The sequence below is a fragment of the Hippocampus comes genome, unplaced genomic scaffold, assembly GCF_001891065.2.
Source record: "Hippocampus comes isolate QL1 unplaced genomic scaffold, H_comes_QL1_v1.1 scaffold17, whole genome shotgun sequence".
NCBI classification, from domain to species: domain Eukaryota; kingdom Metazoa; phylum Chordata; class Actinopteri; order Syngnathiformes; family Syngnathidae; genus Hippocampus; species Hippocampus comes.
In genome coordinates, this window is record NW_017805002.1 from 606,213 (window position 1) to 627,538 (window position 21,326).

Consider the following 21,326-nt stretch of genomic DNA (forward strand, 5'->3'; position numbering starts at 1 on the left):
ACTCTCTCTCTCTCTCTCTCTCACTCACACCCCCCTCCCTCCCTCCCTCTGTCTCCCCGCACGCCGAGCTCCACTTCACTCTCTCCTCTCGACAGGGAAAAAGCGCTTTGACGGATTACTCGACTCCCGACTCGCTTCACGCAGCGTTAGCTCTTCGGCTAGCGGGTGTCACCAACCAAATACCAACCGGGGACCGTCCGGCTCCGCGCGGAGCGATGAAAGGCCGCTGGAACCAGTGAAACTTGCCCCGCGTCTTCTTTCGCGACTTTCACGTTCGGAAATATCGCCAAAAGCAAGTTGGTGGACCATGCCGTCGCACCTCTCTGAAGAAATTTCCACTTCGGAAAGGCTAATTTAGAAGCTAGCAAGCAACCAACTATCGTTAATTGGCTTTGGGCTCAAATGGCTCGCGCATGTTTTCCCTGTCACAGCGATAGCTGGGAAAGTTGAAAACGGGCAGAGGCCGTGTGTGAACTTCATGACAATCCAAAGTCAACATTTTTTTTCCCAAGTGTGAACTTTCGGAGGACCGAAAATGAAGAAGCAGTTTAATCGCATGAAGCAACTCGCCAATCAAACAGTTGGCAGGCAAGTATCGCAAGTTAAGTTATTTACTCCAGAACAAAATAGCAACTGTGTATTCACCTTAATAGGACATTATACGGTGCTCACTGTGTTTTCTTTCCTGATTTTTCTTTTTTTTCCACACAGTCAAGTCTTGCTATGGAGGCTGTAAAATGAGGGTCACATGAATGGAGATGAGGAGGCTCGTCAAATTTGCTTGTTCAATCAATGGGGATTCCTTAAAATCAACACGCCAGTGCAGGACCCAACAGGATGATGTTGTCCGCTGGCCGAGTTTTTAAGTTGCCTGACAATTGTGATGTTCTAGGTTCGAATCCCAGCCCATCTGGAGTTTGCATGTCGTCAGAATGGGATGTGCTTCAAATCCCCCCGAGACCCTAAACAGAATAAGCACTATAGAAAATGGACGGATTGGTGTACCGCGACGAGTAAAGCAGATTATTTGATATACAGTCGCTCTTGTATTGTGTGAACATAATGAATCGTCCAAATGTAGTGCCAGCTTCTGCCGATATTTCAAGTCGTTCCACCTGTGTGAACAGATACATCACACACATATTCCTAACGACGTTATGTGTATGTATTATACTTTCGTGGATGAAAAATTGAAGCAGTCGGCAACATTCTCTGTGTCTCACCATCAGTACAACGGCCGACAGTATAAATAATATAATCAGTGTGATAGACTCAAGAAGATAAGATGAACCACGTTATGAGCATACTTTTCATTACTGGTTGACGTAGTTGTGGAGTGTGCCTCGTTCTAAATGAGACATGCATGCAAACTCAACCTTATCCTAAAAGTAAGTCATCCAATGCTTTGTACGTTGCAACGTACTTGGTTAGTTTTAAGAGGTTGACATCATGCATTTTGTCTCCAGATCTTTTTTGATCGTAAAAAGACGTTCACAGACATGGTTTGCCCTCTTGGACATTTTTTTTTTTTTTTTTATGGACAGCGTAAGTACCACCTAAAGAGTTCACTAAGTACCTTTAAGAGCCACGGCAGCTGTTATCCTCGTAATATTTGTTCATACAGCAGACCAGCTGTAAATTAAAGCTGAAAGGAACGTAATGTAGAAAGCAGAACCATGCTTGTGTGAGGGAGAGTGCATTGCTTTCAGGCACAAGCGGTCTCCTTCCTTCCTTCCAAGTGGTTGGTATGTCAGTGTTTTGGATGAGGGCAAGCACGGAACAAACCTTTTGTGGTGAAGGTGGTGCCCGCTTGGACATCCGTGTCTGCAAGGAGTGGCGAGGCCGTCTCGGCTGCCCCCTGGGTTCCTGCGATTGTGCGGCGGCAGAATTCTATGTCCAGCATGCGCCCTCTGAGAGGAAATCTCTCCTTCTGCTCCTTTTGCAAACAGGAAACTGCCTCCCAGAAAGAAGCGACTGCTTTCTAGCGAGAGAACGGAGAGTTGGGGAAGATTGATGCATCGAGTGAAACTGAAGTGGAGAGGCTAAGCAGCATGTCCTCTGTATGCGGAGTGTGGTTATTTCAGATGGTAGTCTGTGAACCGCTTGGCCTCATACTGTACATCTGTGTTTGCCAGAGTTGGTCGTAAACATCTGCCGTATAGGATCTAGTCACAGCACGTAAAGGTGTAAAGTCCGGTGAAAAGAGAACCTGAGACACAGCAATGTCCGTGAGTAAAACATGACCTTATTTGGAGTTGCGGTGAGGTGAAACTATGAGAAAGTGGTTTTCATGCGCATCTTTTTGGCTGAGAAGATCGAGATTGTGACAGTTGTTTAGGTCTTTGTCTCTGAAGACCAGTTATGACCACAAAGGAGCTGAATAGCTTCGATTGATTGGCTACAAGTCCAGGGTGTCCCCCACCTTGTCCTGGTGGGCCATTTGCCCGGCCACAGCATATTTTAGTTTGAGTTCACAGGTTACTTTGCGGGACATGTAAAGAGACAAATCGTTGAGAACAGGCAGACCAGGCAATTGGCAACATGTTTCAGTTTCTGCTAGCTCGGCGCATTTTTTAGCAACAGACAGATGGGACTCTTCAACTGTCCACTTTTGTCTGGATTTTCAAATTCACAGATTTTACTTGGCAAATCTATTGGGAAATCATTCATTTTCCTTTTTGTTGTTGTTATTCCTTCATAAACCCGCAAACACTAATCAAATGACATTTTTTTTAACGACCGGTATATCATATCTTTGTTTCAACTAACATTGCAAGTGCACATTAGTGTCGTTGCCGCATCACTTTGCCGATCTTGTTTGGGTGGGGTAATTTGTCATTCGGTTCATCGGCACAACCGTGATCTCACACTTCTGTCCGCCCCTCACTCATGTTCTAAATAGTTTTAGAATCTTTTCTGATGCCACAGCTCGCTCAGCGTAATGTAATCTAAAGTATTTCAGTGTCGGAAGGGCGCCTTCCTTTTGACTGAATGTCACATTTGAATAAAGAGAAAATGGGTGTTTTTTTTTTTTTAAACTGGGTGTCAAGAGACTCTGCCCCGGGGACAGTAAGGTGTGTCTGGGTGTCAGCTGTTTGTTTGGTTTGGTGGCAAGCAAAATGAGACAGCTTTTTGTTGAACCGCAAACGTTTGGGTTTCATCCAATTGGAATGGGCGAGACTGAAAAAGCACCTTGGTAGTTTTAAATTGGCAGTAATGGTGATATTTTATGCGTGGGCATAGTTATGTGTGTTAGTTCGTTAGTAATGGTGAAGGAAATACCGGATCGTGACGAACCAATTCACATTGTAGGCGAATTAGAACAGCGAAGATGTATGAACACATTTTCAAGTGAAACGATATAAACGACTGTTTCGTCGACCCAAGCCTTGATTTGTTGTTTCAATTAGCATTGTGTGTTGGCGCACTTGCGCAGGTTGACTGCTCACACACTCCGTTGCATTAGAAGAAACTCTATGGCCCGAGTCACTCAATGATTCTCCCAGTTCCTTTTTATCCCAGTCCAGTATCCATTACCGGGTGCCTCAAGCTGCCAAGTGTTGCAAACAGAAAGACCCTCCCTACTCCTCAGCCCGCTGATTGTGTGCCGCGTCTGCTAACAGAAGCTCTATTGTGCTTCCGGTGGCAGTATTCTCTTCCTCAACTTCCACTTTTTTTTCTTTTTTTTTTTGATAGTAGATCGCCATGGTTACCATTCCCAAGTGGCGTCCACGGTGGTCAAGTAGTCAGATGGATCCCGTTTCAAAGGCTGCTGCTTCAGTTTACTGTGATGGAGGGGGGGGGCAACCTCGCTTCACTTTAGGTCAGCTGATGCAAGCTCAACACTTGTTTTGTTTGTTGTCCCCTTGTCAGGGCTGCACTGGGCCAATTATTTTCTCTGCAGCATCATCGCGTTATTTTTTATTATTTGTTTTTGGGGAGTGCCAGGACAGACGAGTGTTGCTTTTTTTTTTTTTTTTTTAATAGCACAATCAATGATGAGTCAGCACAGTATCGGCCTGATTCCGGCCTTATTTCTCGGGCTTGGGTACTGGTGAAGGCTGGTTAATCCAAACTCACCCAAAAAATTTCAAGGGAAGAGTAAAATAGTCGTTGAATCACAAATAACTGACACAATAGCCTGTTTGCAGAGGGAGATTACAATTTGAGGTTATTATTTCAGATAGACACAAGAAATTTCTCCATTTTGTTGTTGTGTATTTTTTAAAACGATTGTTGGATTGTTGTCCACTAGGACATATGTTACTGAGCATCCAGGACAGAGATGTGCGCATCTTGCATATTGGTGGTGAAAAATCTGAAGGTTAGTGGCATCTGGGCATATTTTTCCAAAATATGTCAATTAATGCTCATGGCTAAATTTTACTCACACACACACAGAGGCATACTTGAGAGGTTAGAACGTCTTTTGCACTAGTAAATAGATGTCGTTGTACTAAGGGCTCAGTTTTTTTTTTTAAACGTTACATTTCCCTGTTGGTGTTTTGAGTCAGCTTGGAGACTCGTGGGCCAGATGCACTGTGGTGTGTTGGAAAAAAAAACAACAACTCATCAGTGGTGGGAAATTCTATTTGCAGCCATCACGAAGCAGCTCCCAAGGATTCATGCTGGAGCTTTCGCTCTGTATTAAAGTGTTCCATCAGTCCATCAAAGGGTAGTTCCATTCATACATACACCGTAGTCAGATAGCTCATGTTTCCTTGGTTAACTTGCAAATGTTTGGTTGAGAATGTCGGGTTACAGGCTCAGCATGTTTGATGACTCCATCAATTAGCATTTATACCAAACCACATAAACGCCTCGCCAGAGTTGTACGCACCAGAACAAGAAATCCCACACTGACTTCAGAAGTGCTGCGTTGTGTTTCTGTACATTATTCTGCAACTCCTCTTCTCTGCATGTGTCACTTCATCAACTACCCCCCCAAAAAATCCATGCATTGGCTTTACATGACTTCAGAGTTTGTAAGCCCCCCCCCCCCCCCCCCCGCCGATCTCTGAACCTCAGCATTTGTGTTTCTTTCCACGGAACCCCCGAACTATGCTCCCCTGTCAGTCTGGCAGTTTCTGCCTGCTCTCTGCCTGCATGTTTGTAATGGAAAGCAGCTGTCCTCTGCTCTGATGAGGTTACTACAGTTCATCAAGACGACAGTCTGAGGGAGAATTCGTGGAAAGCTCCGGTTACTCAAATTGCAGGCGTCTACCAGGTTTACTTTAGTCGGCGGCCTTACCTGCCTCGGCGTGTTCAGCAACAGGGCGTGTTTAGGGAAAGTGAGTCGCCTTAAAGGGCGGGTGTAAACTGTTTGACTGTTAATTAGTAACATCGTGCACTGAACACTTTATTCCATCCAAGGATTGTAACTTATTTCATTGCAGCTTGTAGCTCCAGCGGCCATTTTTGTCCAGTCACTGAATCACTGCAGACCTCCATCCATCCATCGATCCGTTTTCCATATCGCGTGTCCTCATTTGGGCTACGGGTGAGCCGGAGCCCATCCCAGCGGAATTTAGGCAAGAAGCAGGGTGCATCTTTTATTATCAGCCAGCAAATCTCAGAGCACGTTAAGACAAACGACCACTCGTGCTTAACTTCACACCTCCGTGCTATTTAGTCCCCTCGGTGAACCGAACGTGCTTGTTTTTTCATAGATGGGAGGAAGCCCGAGCACCGGCAGAAAAGCCACCCCAGCATGAGGATAAACATCCCTCAAGTATGATGCATTTGGCATCGCTAAGTTAGCATTTTTACAAAGGTTACGGTTGTCTCGGCAGTTGCGCTCGTTCCAACCAGTAGCAATCAACTCATGTGAAGGTGTTGTTAAGCAAGCATTAGTTCCTCCCGTATCCTCTCCCTTTAAGTGAATTTAATCTGTCTGACCTCACCAGGCCCAACTATTAGTCGACTAATAATAGGCTCGGGGCAGGGCACCGCTGTGTTGTTGCTCCGCGTGCGTGAGTCATCACATACCCACTGGAGCTGAAGCAACTCCCCCGTTTGAGCTCCGCCGTTTGATCCTGTGCCACGCTTTTGTCATTAGTATGTTATAAAATCTCTTAAAGACTGTTTTTACACATTTTTTTTTTCTTGGTTTGCACTCGTGTAGCCTTTTGATCGCTTGCGCCAGATAACGTTCCCACGGAGTTCAGTGTGCGGACCGGTATTTCTGCCGCGCGGTCCGCTCCTTGCACATGTTTTCATCACACGTAAACTGAAATGAAGTATGGCCCCTTTCTTGTCAGTACTGATCACTTCCTATCTGGTTTTCTTTTCCATCCGCAGAGCGGAGAAAACAGAAGTTCTCAGCGATGACCTTTTACAGGTAAACCATTAATCTGACTTTTGCAGCGCTGGGGCCGATTCTGACCTCATCCAAGGGAAAGGCTCCATCTGTTGGGTGTTGGCCATACTTTTTTATTATTTTTTTCCCTTCCAAGCATTTGACAAAAGCCCGTGAAGGCATCCTGTTCTGTATGTTCATGTAGAACGACGAAAGACACAAATTCCAAGGAGTTATTTGCAGTGGGTGGAGTTTTGCATCACAAGCGTCATACCCTCCACCCTACTTGTCCTCGCATACAACCAAATACCTCGTGTTGGAAAAGCTGCCCCTGCTCTCTAGCGTTGTCTCCAGCTGCATGCTTGCCCATCTCAGTCCTCGGCGTCATCAAATGATTCCCAGGCATCGTTTCAAGAAAAAAAAAAAGGATTTAAGGGCATCCAGGGCGGATAGGTACATGATGTAAAAACCTCTTGCTCAGGAAGCAGGTGGGGTTGACGGCAGAATCGTGGCCGCTCGGCAAAGGCATTCCAGCGATGAAGTGTCTTTGTGTGCAAGTAGGGTGTTGTCGAGGGTGCAAGTAAAACAAAGTGTTCGGCTTTGAGAAATCAAGCCGACAGTAACGCACGCTTTTGTTTTGTAAGCGGCACATCAGCAAACGTCACCCACGGAAAATGTTCCCACAAACATTTTTGCCCTTGATCCACACAAAAGTGCTTCAGCAACACGGATGTGATTGGAGGATCAAAAGAGGATGACGCAAACCCTTGGATGGAGGAATTTAGCCATCAATTTATGTTGTAGGTTTTAAATCCCTACTTGTTTAATAAATCGCGTATCGTCTTGGCTTTTCGGGATGATATGTCTACTGTACTGTTCGACCCAAGCATCTTTTTGCCCACCCACCCCCTGTTTTCCCACTGAGCTGCCATTCCTTTGCTGCTCCTCTTTAATAGCGGCTTGACCACAGTAGGAGGCCACAGAAATGCCGCGCAACGAACAAGGCGCCGACTTGCACAATCTGCTCCATTGTGCTCCTTGAAAATTTAACAGCAGCCCGGTAGAGTCGCGACCAACCTCTGCTTCACTTTCTCCTATTTTGATTCCTAAAATCAAATTGAGTGAGTCATGTTTTGTTCCCCCTGCCATTCCAAACTCGACCTTTCTCTTGGTAACCAATAAACAAATACAGGCAGCAGGACAGGCACCTTCTTTGTCTTTCTCCAGGTTTGGGATTCCCTAGCCTGGAGTACGTCATGGGATTGTCCCCCTTGTTTAACTCATCCAAACTGGTCAGACACACCCTGCCGGTACCCTTTCGAGGTGCATAGCAGAAATTCTGCAGTGGTGTTCTGTATCCTGTTTTGAAAGGAAACCATTTCCTAGCGATGCATAAGCCAAACACTTCCAATACATAGATTTGGGTTTTTTTTTCCTCCTCCTGCTGCGGCGGAAAGGGAATCCCCCTCTTGTTTTTGTGCCAAGTACGAACTGCACTCAGTCTGTGCAAAGTTACAAGGCTATATAGATCTTGTGTTTTGCGTGTGCGTTCAGTGAGTTTGCACTCGACCCAGCTGTTTTGGGAATGTCCGGGGGCCGCCGTGGGTCACGGCTGACGTAAGAGCGCCAGAACAGTGGGAGGCACGAAGGAGACAGGCTGGCTTAAAGAGGCGGATAGCTGCTGTGGAATTCTGACGCCGTTCTGTATTTGGAACACAATTGTCTGGTATTTGCTTGATCCTCCCTTTTGCATTTGTCGCCCTCCCGCTTGCCCCCCAACACCCCACGGAACATTGTTTTTAATTCGGCTTTCTTCCTTTTGTGCTGCCAGCTTTTGAGGAGATAAATGAGTGAACTTGCCAAGCGTTTTCCCATATCCTCTTATTTGGCTACGGCTGAGTGACGGAAATGCAGCGCACATTGTTGACACTGGCCGGCACCAGTCAAGCACCTGGCATCACAAGGACAGTGCACAGCTTCACTTGGCCTCCAACCAAAAAAGCTGGGACTCCCATCATTGACCAGCTAATCAATGACGGCATTATATCTCAAACATAGAGTGGATCTGTGTTGCCTGAGCCGCATATAGGAGAAAGCTTGTGTAACCCCAACGCCTTTTTAACACTAATGAATGCCTCGGCCCCGCTCTCAGCACAGTGACCGTCGCCGTGGCGACACTTCCGATGAGACATGTGCTTTAAAGATAACATTCCAGCGTTGCTCTGTGGGCTCAGCCCTATCAATCACGTCTGAACTCTGAACTCCCCTCAAGGCAGACGCAAATCAAATCTATGCTCGGAACCCAAACTCGTTGACGACAACAAAATGTAGTCCACAGATTAAAACCCGAATCCACATCTCCAAGGCCACAGATGCAAAAATGCAGCTCATCGGTGTCTCCGTTTTGAGACTCTAAAATCCAAAAAGACATTTGCTAAATATTTGTGACATCTTGTCGAACAGATTGAGCGGCGGATGGAGTTGGTGCGTGTGGTGTCGCACAACACACACAAGAAGATGGTCTCGTGTCTACAGGGACACATTGGCGCAGAGGTCGAGAAAAGACACGTGAGTCAACTTTTTGTCCAACCTCAGGTGGTCACCTACGCGGTGGCTTTTAGGACCAGGTATCGAGCCTGTTCATAAAATGGCTCACCGGTGATGGGCACTGGGTGATTTACTGGGAATCTTGTAGAAATGATCATTTGAAATTGTAAACAGAATTGTAGAGAAATATCCCAGTAGACTTGATGTTATGTTCTATGCTTTCTGCCCCCACACGACCCATCATGCACTACAGTCCGTACCACGCCTCTATACAGGAAATGGTCAGGTAAAAAAACAAAAAAACCAACCAAACAAAGAAGTATTCCACCTTCTTGGCCTGTTTACAACCACTTGTTCCATTTCATCTCTTGAGCTGTTTATATTCGCTTTCACTAGAGTCTTTGCATGAGTGTTTGGGTTGTGTTTTCCTCATTAGATTAGGGTTGGGAGCATACGTTTTGGATAACTTGCCTGTTTTCAAGGAGCTTGGAAAAAAAAACTTTTCTAGATTCACTTCACCTGGTCGCCTCTTGTATCCCATTGAACTTCAACTTTGCCCCCCACACCCCCTCCTCTTCTCAGAAAGCTCACTTCCTCTTCCTGACTTTGTGACTGCACCTCTTGCTCGCTCAATGGAAAGTCTTGAGGACATTTCCATTAGCCTCAACCTCACGCTTTTGAATAGAAATGCGGACTGTTTGTGTTTGAGACTAATCATTCTTTGCGTCTGCCTCTCTTCCACACAAACATATCCGCCACAGAAAAAGCTTCCCCTGACGGCGTTGTCCCAGGCTATGGTGGAAGGTGGAAACCAGCTGGGTGAGGACTCTTTAATTGGGTGAGTTGGTCATTGAGTGACACTCGAGTTAATATTCTCCTCGTCAGTGGCGACTGTTACCATGCAGGCAATTTGCTTCTGAGGGTGTGAATGATGAGGTCACAGAAACGTCATCATCCTATTTTCTGCAAAACGGTTGCCAAATGAAAATGCACAAAACAGGATGTAAAAAAAGTCTTGGAACCGTTTTGAAAGTAGTCTGCAGTCACATGTTTGTCTGGAAATTATGAGGAAGGGAGAGTGCCTCACCTCGTCTTCTAATGTCCGTGACCGCTTTCTCAACTATCTCACGAAAATGGAGGTCCAAAATCTGACAGACCACAGAGTTTGTCAGTTGCCTTCCCACATTTTACTCAGTGTTTCGCCCGCACTTAAAACCCCTCCTCGCCTCTGTACCGAATATGCGTTGGCAGGAAGATGATGGAGGTGTGCGGGGACGCAGAGAGTCGTCTGGCATCTGAACTGATGCTGCACGAGCTACAGATAGAGAAAGACGTCCTGGATCCTCTCAGCCAGCTTGCCGAGGTCAGAAACCGTAAATCACATTTCACGTTGTGAGATTTCGCTTTGCACGCGTGTCGGTATGGCGGTGTTATACTATTTCAAATCAGCATGGCACCTGTTTAAACCAACAACGGAGAGCTTTTGTCAACGCTCGCGTTTTTCTTCTGTTTAGGTTAAGATTTTCGATTCACAGTCAGAAGAAGTATTTTTGGTGTGTCGTTTTTGCTTTCTTGTAGGCGGACATCCCCAACATTTTGAAACAGAGGAAGCAGTTGGCCAAATTGGTGCTGGACTACGATTCTGCCCGAGCGAGGTCTGTCCCTTTGGATATGAAATTGAACATGATTTGAGAGGTCGTCTGTTCCTCACTTATGAAGGTATATGTTGTGATGTCATGGAGACAACCTGACGCCGTGTTTGTGTATGTGGGTGTGTGGCCAAACACAGATGGTTGCAGGCGACCAAGTCAATAATCTCAGGAACAAACACTCAAGCACTGACGGCCAAGGCCGACCTTCTCAAGGAGGAGGTGGACGAGGCCATGAACAAAGTGGAACTTTGCAAGGTATCAAAAACGGGCTGCCTCAAAGTGTTCCTTTCAACCACCAGTTTCCACCCGTTTCACTCTCATGCAGCTATGGAAGCGTCTCTCAGATTGCATTCACATGAAAACTTGTACAGCCTCGTATACTGGCAGATCAGGTGACTTTTGAAACAAATATGCGGGCCGGCTGTCTTTTGTAGTCTGCGTGGGTTCAGGCCAAACATTTCAACTGTGAAAAAGTTACCACAGCAGCGAGTGAACATTCCAAGACCTTTTGGGCCTTCCGACACCAGTTTGCTGACGCGCGCGGATGTCTCAAAATGCCCCGTCAGCTCTGGCGCGCATGTGTCTGGAGCGATTGAAGTCGGTCATTGACACGTTTTAGTGTCGCTCTGCTGCAGGATGCATGTCAGTTTTTTTTTTTTTTTTTTTTTTTTTGCCCAGGAAGAGTGAGAGCCTTGTATTTTCCACCTCATCATTTTCTCCCACAGGAGGATATTTGACTCACATAGTCACGTTACTGCACACGAAACCAAGTGCCACTTAAAATATTTAATAACGAGTACCCCGTTTTCCTTCTCTTGACTGGCATCGGCTCACTTTTCACCATGTGTTTCTCCAACCAGGACCAACTTGCCGCAGACATGTACAGCTTCTTCTCAAAAGAAGGAGACTACGCCTGCTTTTTTTTAACGGTGAGTTCAGTGAGTCAACCACGCTTGACAAGTGAAAAAAAAAAAAAAAACGTGTTTGCGTGGCGTCCACGGGAATGCCCGCAGCTGTTGTGTCACTTAAAAAGCAGACCAGGCTCGCTTTCCTGTTTGGTTTGTCTCATTCTGCAGCCTTCATCATTTTCTCTTCTTCTTTTCTCTTCCCGTAGCTTCTTGAAGCTCAGGCTGAATACCACCGAAAATCTCTCGCTTTACTGGAGAGTGTCTTGCCAACAATCAAGGCTCAACAAGGTAAAGCGAGCACCTGACGAGAAATCACATTCCGGATGTCGCGTGACACTATTTGTCGCAATGTGAAAAAGCTCAGTCGGTGTCATGGAGAATCAGTTCATACGCATATGCACATACACACTCGTTGCACCCGCTACTGCCTACCTCCATTGCAATATCTGACACAGGCGTAAATGCCAAACCCGTGCACAATCAATCCTGCTGACTTTGTACTTCTGCTCAATGGTTGACCCCACAAATCTGCCGCCTAGAACAATTCCAGGCCACACCGATATGACAATGGCATGTTATATCATTGTTTTATGTGTCGTTACAAAAGCGACGGTTGTGATGAAAAAGGCTCGTGATGAAATCGAGATGTCACAAGGTTTTTTGCAGCGCATGTGTCGTCATGCGGAATTTCACATTGTATGTTCAGATTCATGGACTGAGAAGCCCGCCTTTGGCACGGCGCTGGATGAACACCTGAAGAGGAGCGGGAGGGAGATTGCACTGCCCATAGAGGCCTGTGTCATGATGCTATTAGAAACGGGCATGAAGGAAGAGGTAATATGAAGTTGGCATTTAAATGAAGGATAGAAAAATCTGATCCCAAAATGCATGGTATCGGATCGGGACAAGACTCAGATTTAGACTCGTGTGATGGAAAAAGAAAAGTGTGATTGGGACATCGCTTATTTAAATGGAGTTTCTACCAAGACACTTTAAAGTTTCTGATTGCGAACTGGAACAAATTAGCATAAAATGCACAACTGCCAGCTGGGTCATGGTGTACCATTTCAAACTCTCCAGTTGAAAGTAACCCACTATTTACAGCTTAAATTGCAGGATTTGTCAATAATGTCTGATTTAGTGTAATTTTATTTGTGCTTTCCACTCTTAAGTTACCATTGGCGCTCCCTTCCAAAGATGAATTGTCCGATTCAAACCACCTGCATCGCATTTAGCAATTGTTTTGCGATCCAAAAAAAACAAACCCGTCACCCTTGCCATCAGCCCGTTCAAACCACAACAGATGTTAGTACTGCATTTTCATTGTTTAAAGATGATCTTGCCGCCAGTTAATTTCCCCTCTGCAGAATGAGTATTCGTATGCTCGAAACCTGACCACTCACCGTTTTGTTTTGCTGCCTTAAGTCAAACCAGTGCTGACGTAGCTCATTAAAACTCACACGGAGCCGTGGTCGCGATTCACAGCTCCGCTAGCTGAGCGCGGGCTTAAAATAGCTCGTTCACATGTAAGTTGCCAGAGATGAGGAGATGAGCGGATACTCAAAAGTGTAAACAGGGGAAACTTTGACGCAATTCCCATCGCCGGCCACTCCACCAGCATGATGATTGATGCAAAGGTGATGTCCTCTCGTGAAAGCAAATTTAGAATACAATTGTCATTTTGTCCTCCTGGTTATAATTCAGATTTCTAGCCGTGTGTCTGAGTTTGTTCAAGAAAAAGCGTAGGCCTATCCAATATCCTGGTTAGTCTGGTCTGTGCTGTTACAGTGTGAAGACTGCTTTATTTGTTTGCTGGCAGCGCACACACTTTGCTGTTGTTCTCGGGCACCCGTGACCGCTGTTGATTCATTTCATTCTTTTGATGTCAGGGTCTGTTCAGAATTGCCGCCGGGGCATCCAAGCTAAAGAAGCTGAAGGCGGCGCTGGACTGTTCCACCTCACAATTGGAGGAGTTCTACTCTGACCCACACGCTGTTGCTGGTATGACCCCCAAACCAGAACTCTTATTTGCTGATGCTTGCCTGAAACACAAATCTGAAATATTGGGTGGACGTGCAATTTCAGGGGCCCTGAAGTCCTACCTGAGGGAACTCCCCGAACCTTTAATGACCCACCAGCTTTATGATGAATGGACCCAAGCATGCAGGCAAGGGTCCTTATGTTGGAACAAACATGACATGAGTACAAATTCACGATTTCATTCATTCGTCATTCAGTTCATGTTTTCAACACCATAAACCTTTTTTCAGATGTGTGAGACCCCCCCCCCCACACACACACACACACAAAATCAGCATGTGTGACTTTTATGCGATCAAAACGTATGAACTGGCTAACCACAGATGCGAAATTAACAAATAACAAAAATGCACCTTACTTGCATGCAAGTCCGCCCCCCCACCAGCCCAGATGAGACAGATACTATCGGTATGTGTGTACTTGCCTGGAGCTGTGCTCTTTCTACATTTCAGTTTACCAGATTCGGACAAGAGGCTTCAAGCTTTGTGGCTTGTATGCGATAAGCTACCTAAGAACAACAAAACAAACCTGAGGTAACCTCGCCCTAAATTCCAACAATACTTTATGACATTGTCTAATTGTTATCGGTTATCTGATTTTGTTGATTTGATTTTGTTGACATGTAGGTATCTGGTGAAGTTCCTTGCGAAATTGTCTCAGGACAGCGAGGTCAACAAAATGACTCCCAGCAACATTGCCATTGTCCTCGGACCCAATCTGCTCTGGGCCAAGACTGAAGGGTGAGTAGGTGTCCATAATGATGAAAAGAAATATGTGGGTGACGAAAGATCCAGTTAACGTTAGTTTTCCGTCATAAAAATGCTAAACAGCGTTCTCTTTTTGTTTTTTTTCATCTGCGCACCCCAGGAGTTTGGCAGAGATGGCTGCGGCTACATCTGTGCATGTGGTGTCCATCATAGAACCCATCATCCAGCATGCTGACTGGTTCTTTCCCGAGGGTAAATTCAGGGTTTTCTCTTTACAACCTTCATTTTTTTCCCCCCGAGAAGTTTGGAGCTACCTACTTGACAACAGGGATGAACAGCTGTTTTGAGAATTTACATTTTTCATCCTAAAAAAGAGCAAATGTTCAGTTTGACAGGAGTTAGCATCTTCCAAGACTCACACGCACATCTAATTTTTAACATCTTAACAGATTTGTTTATTTTTTCAAATTGCGTGGGAGTCAAGTCCACACTAAGAGTTCCCAAGCTCCCATAAAGACAGTACTCTTAGGGGTCTTTTATTCATGGCTAAAATGTATTTATTTGATGAAAGACGATTATAGTTTTTTTTCTTTTGAAATCTGAAACACATGTCCTGGATACGCAGATACCCAAGAAAAGCGGAAATGACAACTTGCCTGCAGTCCTTGCACCTTATAAAGTTTGATGCGTACAGCAAGACTGCAAAAATGTTTTTCTAAATATTTCCTCTTATCTTTCAGATGTGGACTTCAATGTGTCTGGCATGTTTGCAATGCCCGTACCCTCATCCAACCACAACAATCATCTGGATTATGAAAGCGGCACGATTGAGAGAAAGAGACCAGGCAGCTTAGTGGGACCAGAGACAGACGCAAACCGCAAAGAGAAGTAAACATCTTCAGTGTTGTATGCTCCTTCATTTGTTTGAATAGCATTTCATGTCTGGATTCAGTACAGTTTGCTTTCCTGGCTTTGATTTCGCTTCCTGACTATTGGACTCACGGAGATCACACACGAATGTAATTTCTCACAAGTTCACATTTTATATGTAAAATCTTTGTTCTGTTTAGTAGGTAGTCCCACTCACACTCTGTGTTCTCACTGGATTCGAAATGATCCGTCTTCTGATGTAATCATTGCTTTTCTGATCACTCCTGTGGTGTTGTCTGTTTGTCTCTTTGACTTTCTTACCTCCATCCTCAACCCCAGTAACACCTCTAACAAGCACTCGGACCACATGCACCGTAGAGGCAGTACCACCTTAAGTAGAAAGCAGCACAGCTCACCCGCCTTCCAGCCCCCTTTACCGCCCGTGGAGGCTTCGGGGCAGGGACAGGGCGCCGGGCACGTCCCGCAGCCCTCGGCCGAGCCCCAACCGCCGGCTACGCCGGGGGCGGCGGGGCCCGACAGCCCCTATAGCTCGGCGCCGGTCCTCTCCGCGCTCGCTGCCTCTCAGCAGCTTCAGGCGCAGCACTCGGAGGAGCTCAGGTAAGAGCTGTTTGTTCGACTATGCTGCTCACTGGTAGGCGGAGGGACAACATGCCGTTACAACTCATTTTGTGTTCACAAAGCCCGATCCCTAGTGTGCTTTTTCTTTCACACGTCATCTTACTGCTCTTTTGTGCAATCTTGCCTCTGCTTAGTCACTCAATAACTAAATAAACTGTTAAGAAAAGGAGGCTGGACCAGCCAAGGCTTGTTCTCATTAGGGTTGCACATAAGTGGAGCCGATCTCAGCTGACTTTTGGCGACAGTTGGGTCACACCTGCACTGGCTTCCTGTCAAATGCAGATGAAGCAACTCACTTAAGAATAATTAGCTACCGTGCTTCATCAGATATTGGCAAGTGGCATTTATTCACTCTGGTTGGAACAGAATTTTTTACAGGCCATTAGCTGTTAAAAGGTTTGTGTGGTTTGCCATTCAAATGGATGCCCATACCAGTGAGTGTTTGGGGCACAGGATCGATCGCTTGCTTCGCTTTACCGCTTCAGCTCTCTGTGGGAATACATAGTCCCTTCATACTAGCAGAAAAGCAAACTGGACCCAAGGTCTTTCAGTTACATGCACCGTCCTGTATGTGTGATTCAGTCTTGCAACACATGATGCCCAATGCACCTGCTAATTCATTGTTGCCTTCACTTCCCTTCATTAAGCAGCCCAAAGGCACGAGACCCTACAACCACATCGACCCCCCTCCTCCAACGGAACGGTTCTGGAGCAGGGAGCCAGGGTGCCGTCCAGATGGGCACTGCGACCAGTCCACATCTGACACGCCGAGGTGAGACAACTGACCCCATATACATCACCAGCTGGCTGACCTGCTGTAACAACATGGTACAGTCTAATGTAATGTGCTGCAAGAACTGTATGAGGAATTAAACTTTTGAAAATATATGATGCTTAAAAAAAATCATTTTAAGGGTGATTTGGTGGGGACATATAAGGGGAATTTACAATATTACCGCTCCCACATATAAAAGTTAGTAAAACACACTTTACCTTGGACAATTGGGAGAATCCACAATGCAACCAATGTTCTTCATCAATTCCCAGTCATCAAGAAACAGGCACCCGCTCCCCCCAAGCCACCAAACCCTCCGCCAAGCCAGCCCCCGACTTCAGTCAACTCATCCCAGCCCCTAAGCCCCACTCCAAGACCTCTGTCCGGCCACTCCCCAACCTCCTCCACATCCCCCAACTCTCAGCCATACAGCACACACCGGCGGCACTCCAGTAACCAGCCGCCGATCCAAGCCCCCAGCCATCCGCCCCCGGAGCCGCCAACGCACACCAATTCACCCACTCAGCTCACTGGGGATCCTCAGAGCGCAGACCCCTCGCCCCCGGAGTCCCCCACCCCTCCGGATACACCTCCGCCACCCGCCGCCCCCAGCCCGGACGGCCCTCAGGTTGCCCCCGCTTCCCCATCCCCTTACCAGACGGGTTCGCTCCCCCGACCGCGGCCTGTCCCCAAACCCAGGAACCGACCCAGCATACCCCCACCGCCGCAGCCCAATCCCGTGGCCAGTGACACCAACGGGATCTGCGCCACCGCTTATAAGACGATGGGTGAGCAGCTTTTCTAACGTCATCTTTTCTCTCCGACCTCGATTACTATTGGTCACATGTGCGTTGTAACACCTCCGCAGGGTTAAGAAGCTCGTGTGAGAGGTTTGTAGTTCACGGATGTGCACTTTTTGTCACTGCGGCCATTCGACACCTCCTACTGTCTCTCCTTCGCGTATCACGTGTCAAAGGCTGACACGCAGCTTCCATGCTGCACATGACTCATGAAACTGACCTGTTTGAAAAAGTGGAGCTGTTTCGAGACACTCATTTTTAATCTAGTCTGCAATGTGGGTCATACTTGGTTTTACAATTGTCAGTATGAGGCATGTCCAGCCCCTGACATGTACCGTATTTCCTCAATAGTGGCCAATATAGAAGTGTATGCGTAGCCTCCATTCTATGCAGCCTGTGTGTGTACGTGGAAACAGTATATACTATTTTCCAAAATAATAGTGGCTTTTTTTATATTAATGGTGGTCTCTAAGATTGAGTAAACAGCGTGCATTTTTTGTTTATTAAAAAAAAAAATAGACACTTTAGTGTTCACTAGTGGCCTCCAATCTAATAGATACCGTATATATTTTTATTTGCGTATCTTTTTAGATTATTTTATTATTCCCTCCAAAAATGATGGTCTCCACTTTGTATTAAAAAAAAAAACTCCACTTGGAGCAAATGGACAAGTGGAAGAATAAATACAGTGAATGCCATATCTAAAAAAAGATGCCTCCTCCTTTCTCCATAGAAAATGAAAAGCAGGTTATACCACTAAGTCGTTGTAATTTAATCAATTACGTTTTACATTTCTAGTGGTCAGAAAAATATTTTGGGGGTAAAGAGAAGTTCTCTTACCTGACTAACAAGTTCAGCTTATATTCAGCCTTTGTCAGAGTTTACTGCTTCCTGATGTGGTTTGTCTAAAAACAGCTCATCAGGCCAGGAAAGTTTTAAAAGTGACATTTGAATGTCACACTAGGAAGTGGTGGCAGCTAAAAAAAAAAAAAAAAAAAAAACATTTTTATCTAATTTGAGTTTCAGAAGTTACAATCACACAGCAATAATAATGCTCTCAATTATTTTAGTGAGTGTGTCAACACTGACAAAAATACACATAAAAATGCATTGGTGCAAAGAAAGACCTTCACCCTAAAAACACCTCACGCCCATTAGACACTCTCTGCACTTGGCCACTCTGAGGAAATACAGTACTTGCAACACATTACTCCAGTCACATCCATCACGGGCTTTTCTTTTTTCCCCCCTCCCTCATCTCACTTTGCTTGCTGTCACCCCAAAGCCAGCAGCGCCACCTACTGTTAGCACTCCCCATGCACAGCAGTGAAGCTCTTGGGGGGGGGGAAATGTTACTCCAGCTTCACTGGATACACTCGTAACACAACTCTGTCCAATTCTTAGGCATGTGTCACACAATAGTAATCTCCTTATCAAGTATACCGAATAAATGTTCAAAGAAGCCATTTGTGCACTTCACTAGGGCTACGAGTGAAGTGCGAGATATTAACGAGTAAAGTTGTCTAGTTTCACTCGCACTGCTAGGAGCATGAAATTGCCAACTTGTGCCGTTTGAACATTTATTCGATATTCTTGATATACATCTTGAAGTACATATGACAAGTACAGTCAACATAGTGAGACAAAACTGCACGAGTTGACAACTGCATGCTACTCAGGACATGCTAGTTTTAGTAGTAGCACCCAGATGTTCACTCGGGCACAGGTTTGCCTCACTAATAACATGTCGATGCAGTTGTCCTTGTTGTGAGGACATAGAGTACTAGTGCGTGAGCCTTAAGATGGATATCGAATAGATGTTCAAGTAGCAAGCATACTAGTGAGTAGAGCTGAACGATTTAGAAAACTAATCTGATTGCAATTGTTTTTTTCTCCTCGGTAAAAATTTAAATGCGATTAAATGTTCATGCCCTGCTAGGAAGTCAATCTTGTACTAGTAGCTGTATGGAAAGCTGCTGGAGCATTTAGTTGATATCTCTGATCAGAAGGCTACTAGTATGTGACACATGCTTACTCGTTGGGTCCAGTTGTGTTATTAGTGCAGCCCAGTACTTTATGAGTATGTTTTAGTCCTAGTAGTGGAACTAACACTACTAGTGCACTGCTGAATTCTCTTTACTAGTGATGACAAAGAGTGCACTAGTACATCAAGGACATCGATTAGATGCTCAAAGGGCTTTCTACTACACTCGTGCTGCTCCACATTTGCCATGAGGGGCCTTTTGTTTCGGTCGCGTGGCCGTGAGTTGATAGTTTGGATGAGAAACACATGGGCGGATTAACATGCGTCTGGTTGTCTTGTCTTCAGACCCAGCGATTTCCTTCAAAGGGCTGAGTCGGACTCTGGTCCCGGAGTTCAACGCAGACCAGCAACCGAGACCAGTCTCCTCGCCGCCGCCTTCCAGAGACTGTGAGCTGGACAGCGAAAGCACCGTCCTATAAAGGGAGGACGCACACTTCCTCTTTTTATACACACACACACACACACACACACACACACACACACACACACACACACACGTGTGCACATACTCCCATACTGTTCTACCGATTCTTTTGGGGGTGGGGGGCTGTTGTGTGCTATCGTTCCCAAATATTTTACCAAACATACATGCAAAAATGCTCCGTTTTAGGTTGTACGTTCTTGCCAAACTAAAATTGGAGTTAGTTGGCAAACAAAAGATGATTATGGGCTACTTTGAGACTTTGGTGTGTGATTTTTTTTTTTCTTCTTCTTTTTTTTTTTTTTTAAAACGTTTGAAATGGCCTTAGAACATGAAATGACAAATGTATTCTTTAGCGGGTGGAACCAAAAACTTAGCGGTGACTGCAGGTTTCCAGTCATCTCAACTTTTAACGTGTTTTTTTTTCTCCCCCTTCCATCTTTTCTCTTGCTCTTGTATTTATTTACCTACCAAGTTTAAACATACACATTCCCTGTGGCTCGCCACACTTTGTGCAGTCAGTACATGTAAATAAAGCCTTAATAGGATGGAAACATTGTAGATTTACTGTATGGAGAGCATTTATTGATATCTAGCTCAAGGCCCGTGTACATGTACCCCCTTTGTCCTCACTAAATAACACAACATGGTGAGTACTAGTCATTCTGCTAGCACACAAGATTTGTCTTACTAGTGAGGCCAAAAGAGTGTGCGAGTACCTTGACCTTGATAACAAGGATAATAAATAAATACGCAAACAGCTTTCCAAATACTGCTCTATTTTTTTTTTTGTATTCGTGCAGTATTTCCGAGAAGCTGTCTTGGTGTTTTCAGGGATGTCATATGAAGGTTGTCTTAACCCTCCCGTGGTGTTAAAACGTGTTGCGGTTCTTTCGGGGCTGTTCCGAGTGCAAGAAACGGGGGGTGAGCTGCCCTCCCCGAGCCTCAAGCAGTCAGTATTTTTTGCCTTTCTTTGGAGTGTGATGAATGTAAGCGGAAGGAATCTTTCTGTAAAAATGCCTCTTTGTCTGAAGCCGATGTCGCACATGAGCACAGGCCATGAAACCATTTTTTTGTACAAATTTTAAACTCCCCCCACTGAGCTGAGAACACGTGTGCCCTCGGTAGTGACGTGCGGGACAAATATTTTATCTAATGGATGAGATTCTTCTCTTTATCTTGTGCGTTCATGTGTAATGCAGAGGTCCAGTTCCTAGAGAATTGACACGCAAAATGGTACCAATACAGAAAGTTTTGGATGCTGCAGTTGCCCTGGAAATATGTGATTCCCCCCTCTGAGACAATCAAATGTCCCCCCATTTCCCCCTCTCTGCTCCTGTCACACCTTGCCTTATACGCCTCCCTACCCCTCTTCCCGACACATCAAGACCAACAAATGCCATTCAACTAGAAGTGATGATGCTGCGTTTTTAAGCTGCGTAGATTTTGTATGTTTGTCGTCTGGTGAGCTGGAATATGGAATAAAATCTGTTATATGAATGCTTGGTTATACACCCTTTCCAAAGAAAATAAAGTATATGAAGAACTCAAGTCTGTAGCGGTTCTCTCCTTTGTATTGTGCAAAGCTGATTTGTCACAAGAGTTTTTTTTTCTTTTTACCTCAT

The 21,326-nt window shown here is 45.5% G+C and overlaps 1 protein-coding gene and 1 long non-coding RNA gene across 5 annotated transcripts; one reads left to right on the forward strand and one right to left on the reverse strand.

Annotated features, from left to right (window-relative positions):
* The first annotated feature begins 35 nt into the window (after positions 1-35).
* On the forward strand, positions 36-21,252 carry arhgap17a (Rho GTPase activating protein 17a). Of its 4 annotated transcripts, XR_002166463.1 has the most exons (23): positions 36-588; positions 6,301-6,340; positions 8,762-8,866; positions 9,099-9,131; positions 9,607-9,683; positions 10,097-10,208; positions 10,424-10,500; positions 10,635-10,752; positions 11,358-11,426; positions 11,612-11,693; positions 12,112-12,239; positions 13,295-13,406; positions 13,491-13,572; positions 13,898-13,978; positions 14,072-14,185; positions 14,313-14,404; positions 14,893-15,040; positions 15,362-15,640; positions 16,309-16,433; positions 16,709-17,224; positions 17,305-17,326; positions 19,566-19,727; positions 19,770-21,252. XR_002166463.1 is itself a non-coding variant. In XM_019856825.1 (22 exons), the coding sequence occupies exons 1-21, from the start codon at positions 536-538 to the stop codon at positions 19,697-19,699; spliced, it is 2,577 nt and encodes an 858-aa protein (XP_019712384.1). In that variant the 5' UTR covers positions 36-535; the 3' UTR covers positions 19,700-19,727; positions 19,770-21,252. The 4 variants fall into 4 exon arrangements, 2 of the variants coding, with proteins under 2 accessions (XP_019712384.1, XP_019712392.1); XR_002166459.1 differs by lacking the exon at positions 17,305-17,326 and having other exon boundaries at positions 19,566-19,751; positions 19,788-21,252; XM_019856825.1 differs by lacking the exon at positions 17,305-17,326.
* LOC109507436 (uncharacterized) lies at positions 4,228-5,398 on the reverse strand. Its single transcript, XR_002166469.1, has 2 exons — positions 5,252-5,398; positions 4,228-5,173 (listed from the first exon to the last, which is right to left on the reverse strand). It is a non-coding gene; the product is annotated as an uncharacterized LOC109507436 (long non-coding RNA).
* Positions 21,253-21,326: the final 74 nt, after the last annotated feature.

Bases quoted from the DNA above. Each gene is read 5' to 3' on its own strand.
- arhgap17a (XM_019856825.1), top strand. From the start codon at position 536: ATGAAGAAGCAGTTTAATCGCATGAAGCAACTCGCCAATCAAACAGTT. The intron at 10,209-10,423 runs GTCAGAAACCGT...GCTTTCTTGTAG, and splicing joins CTCTCAGCCAGCTTGCCGAG to GCGGACATCCCCAACATTTT. The intron at 13,573-13,897 runs GCAAGGGTCCTT...TCTACATTTCAG, and splicing joins GAATGGACCCAAGCATGCAG to TTTACCAGATTCGGACAAGA.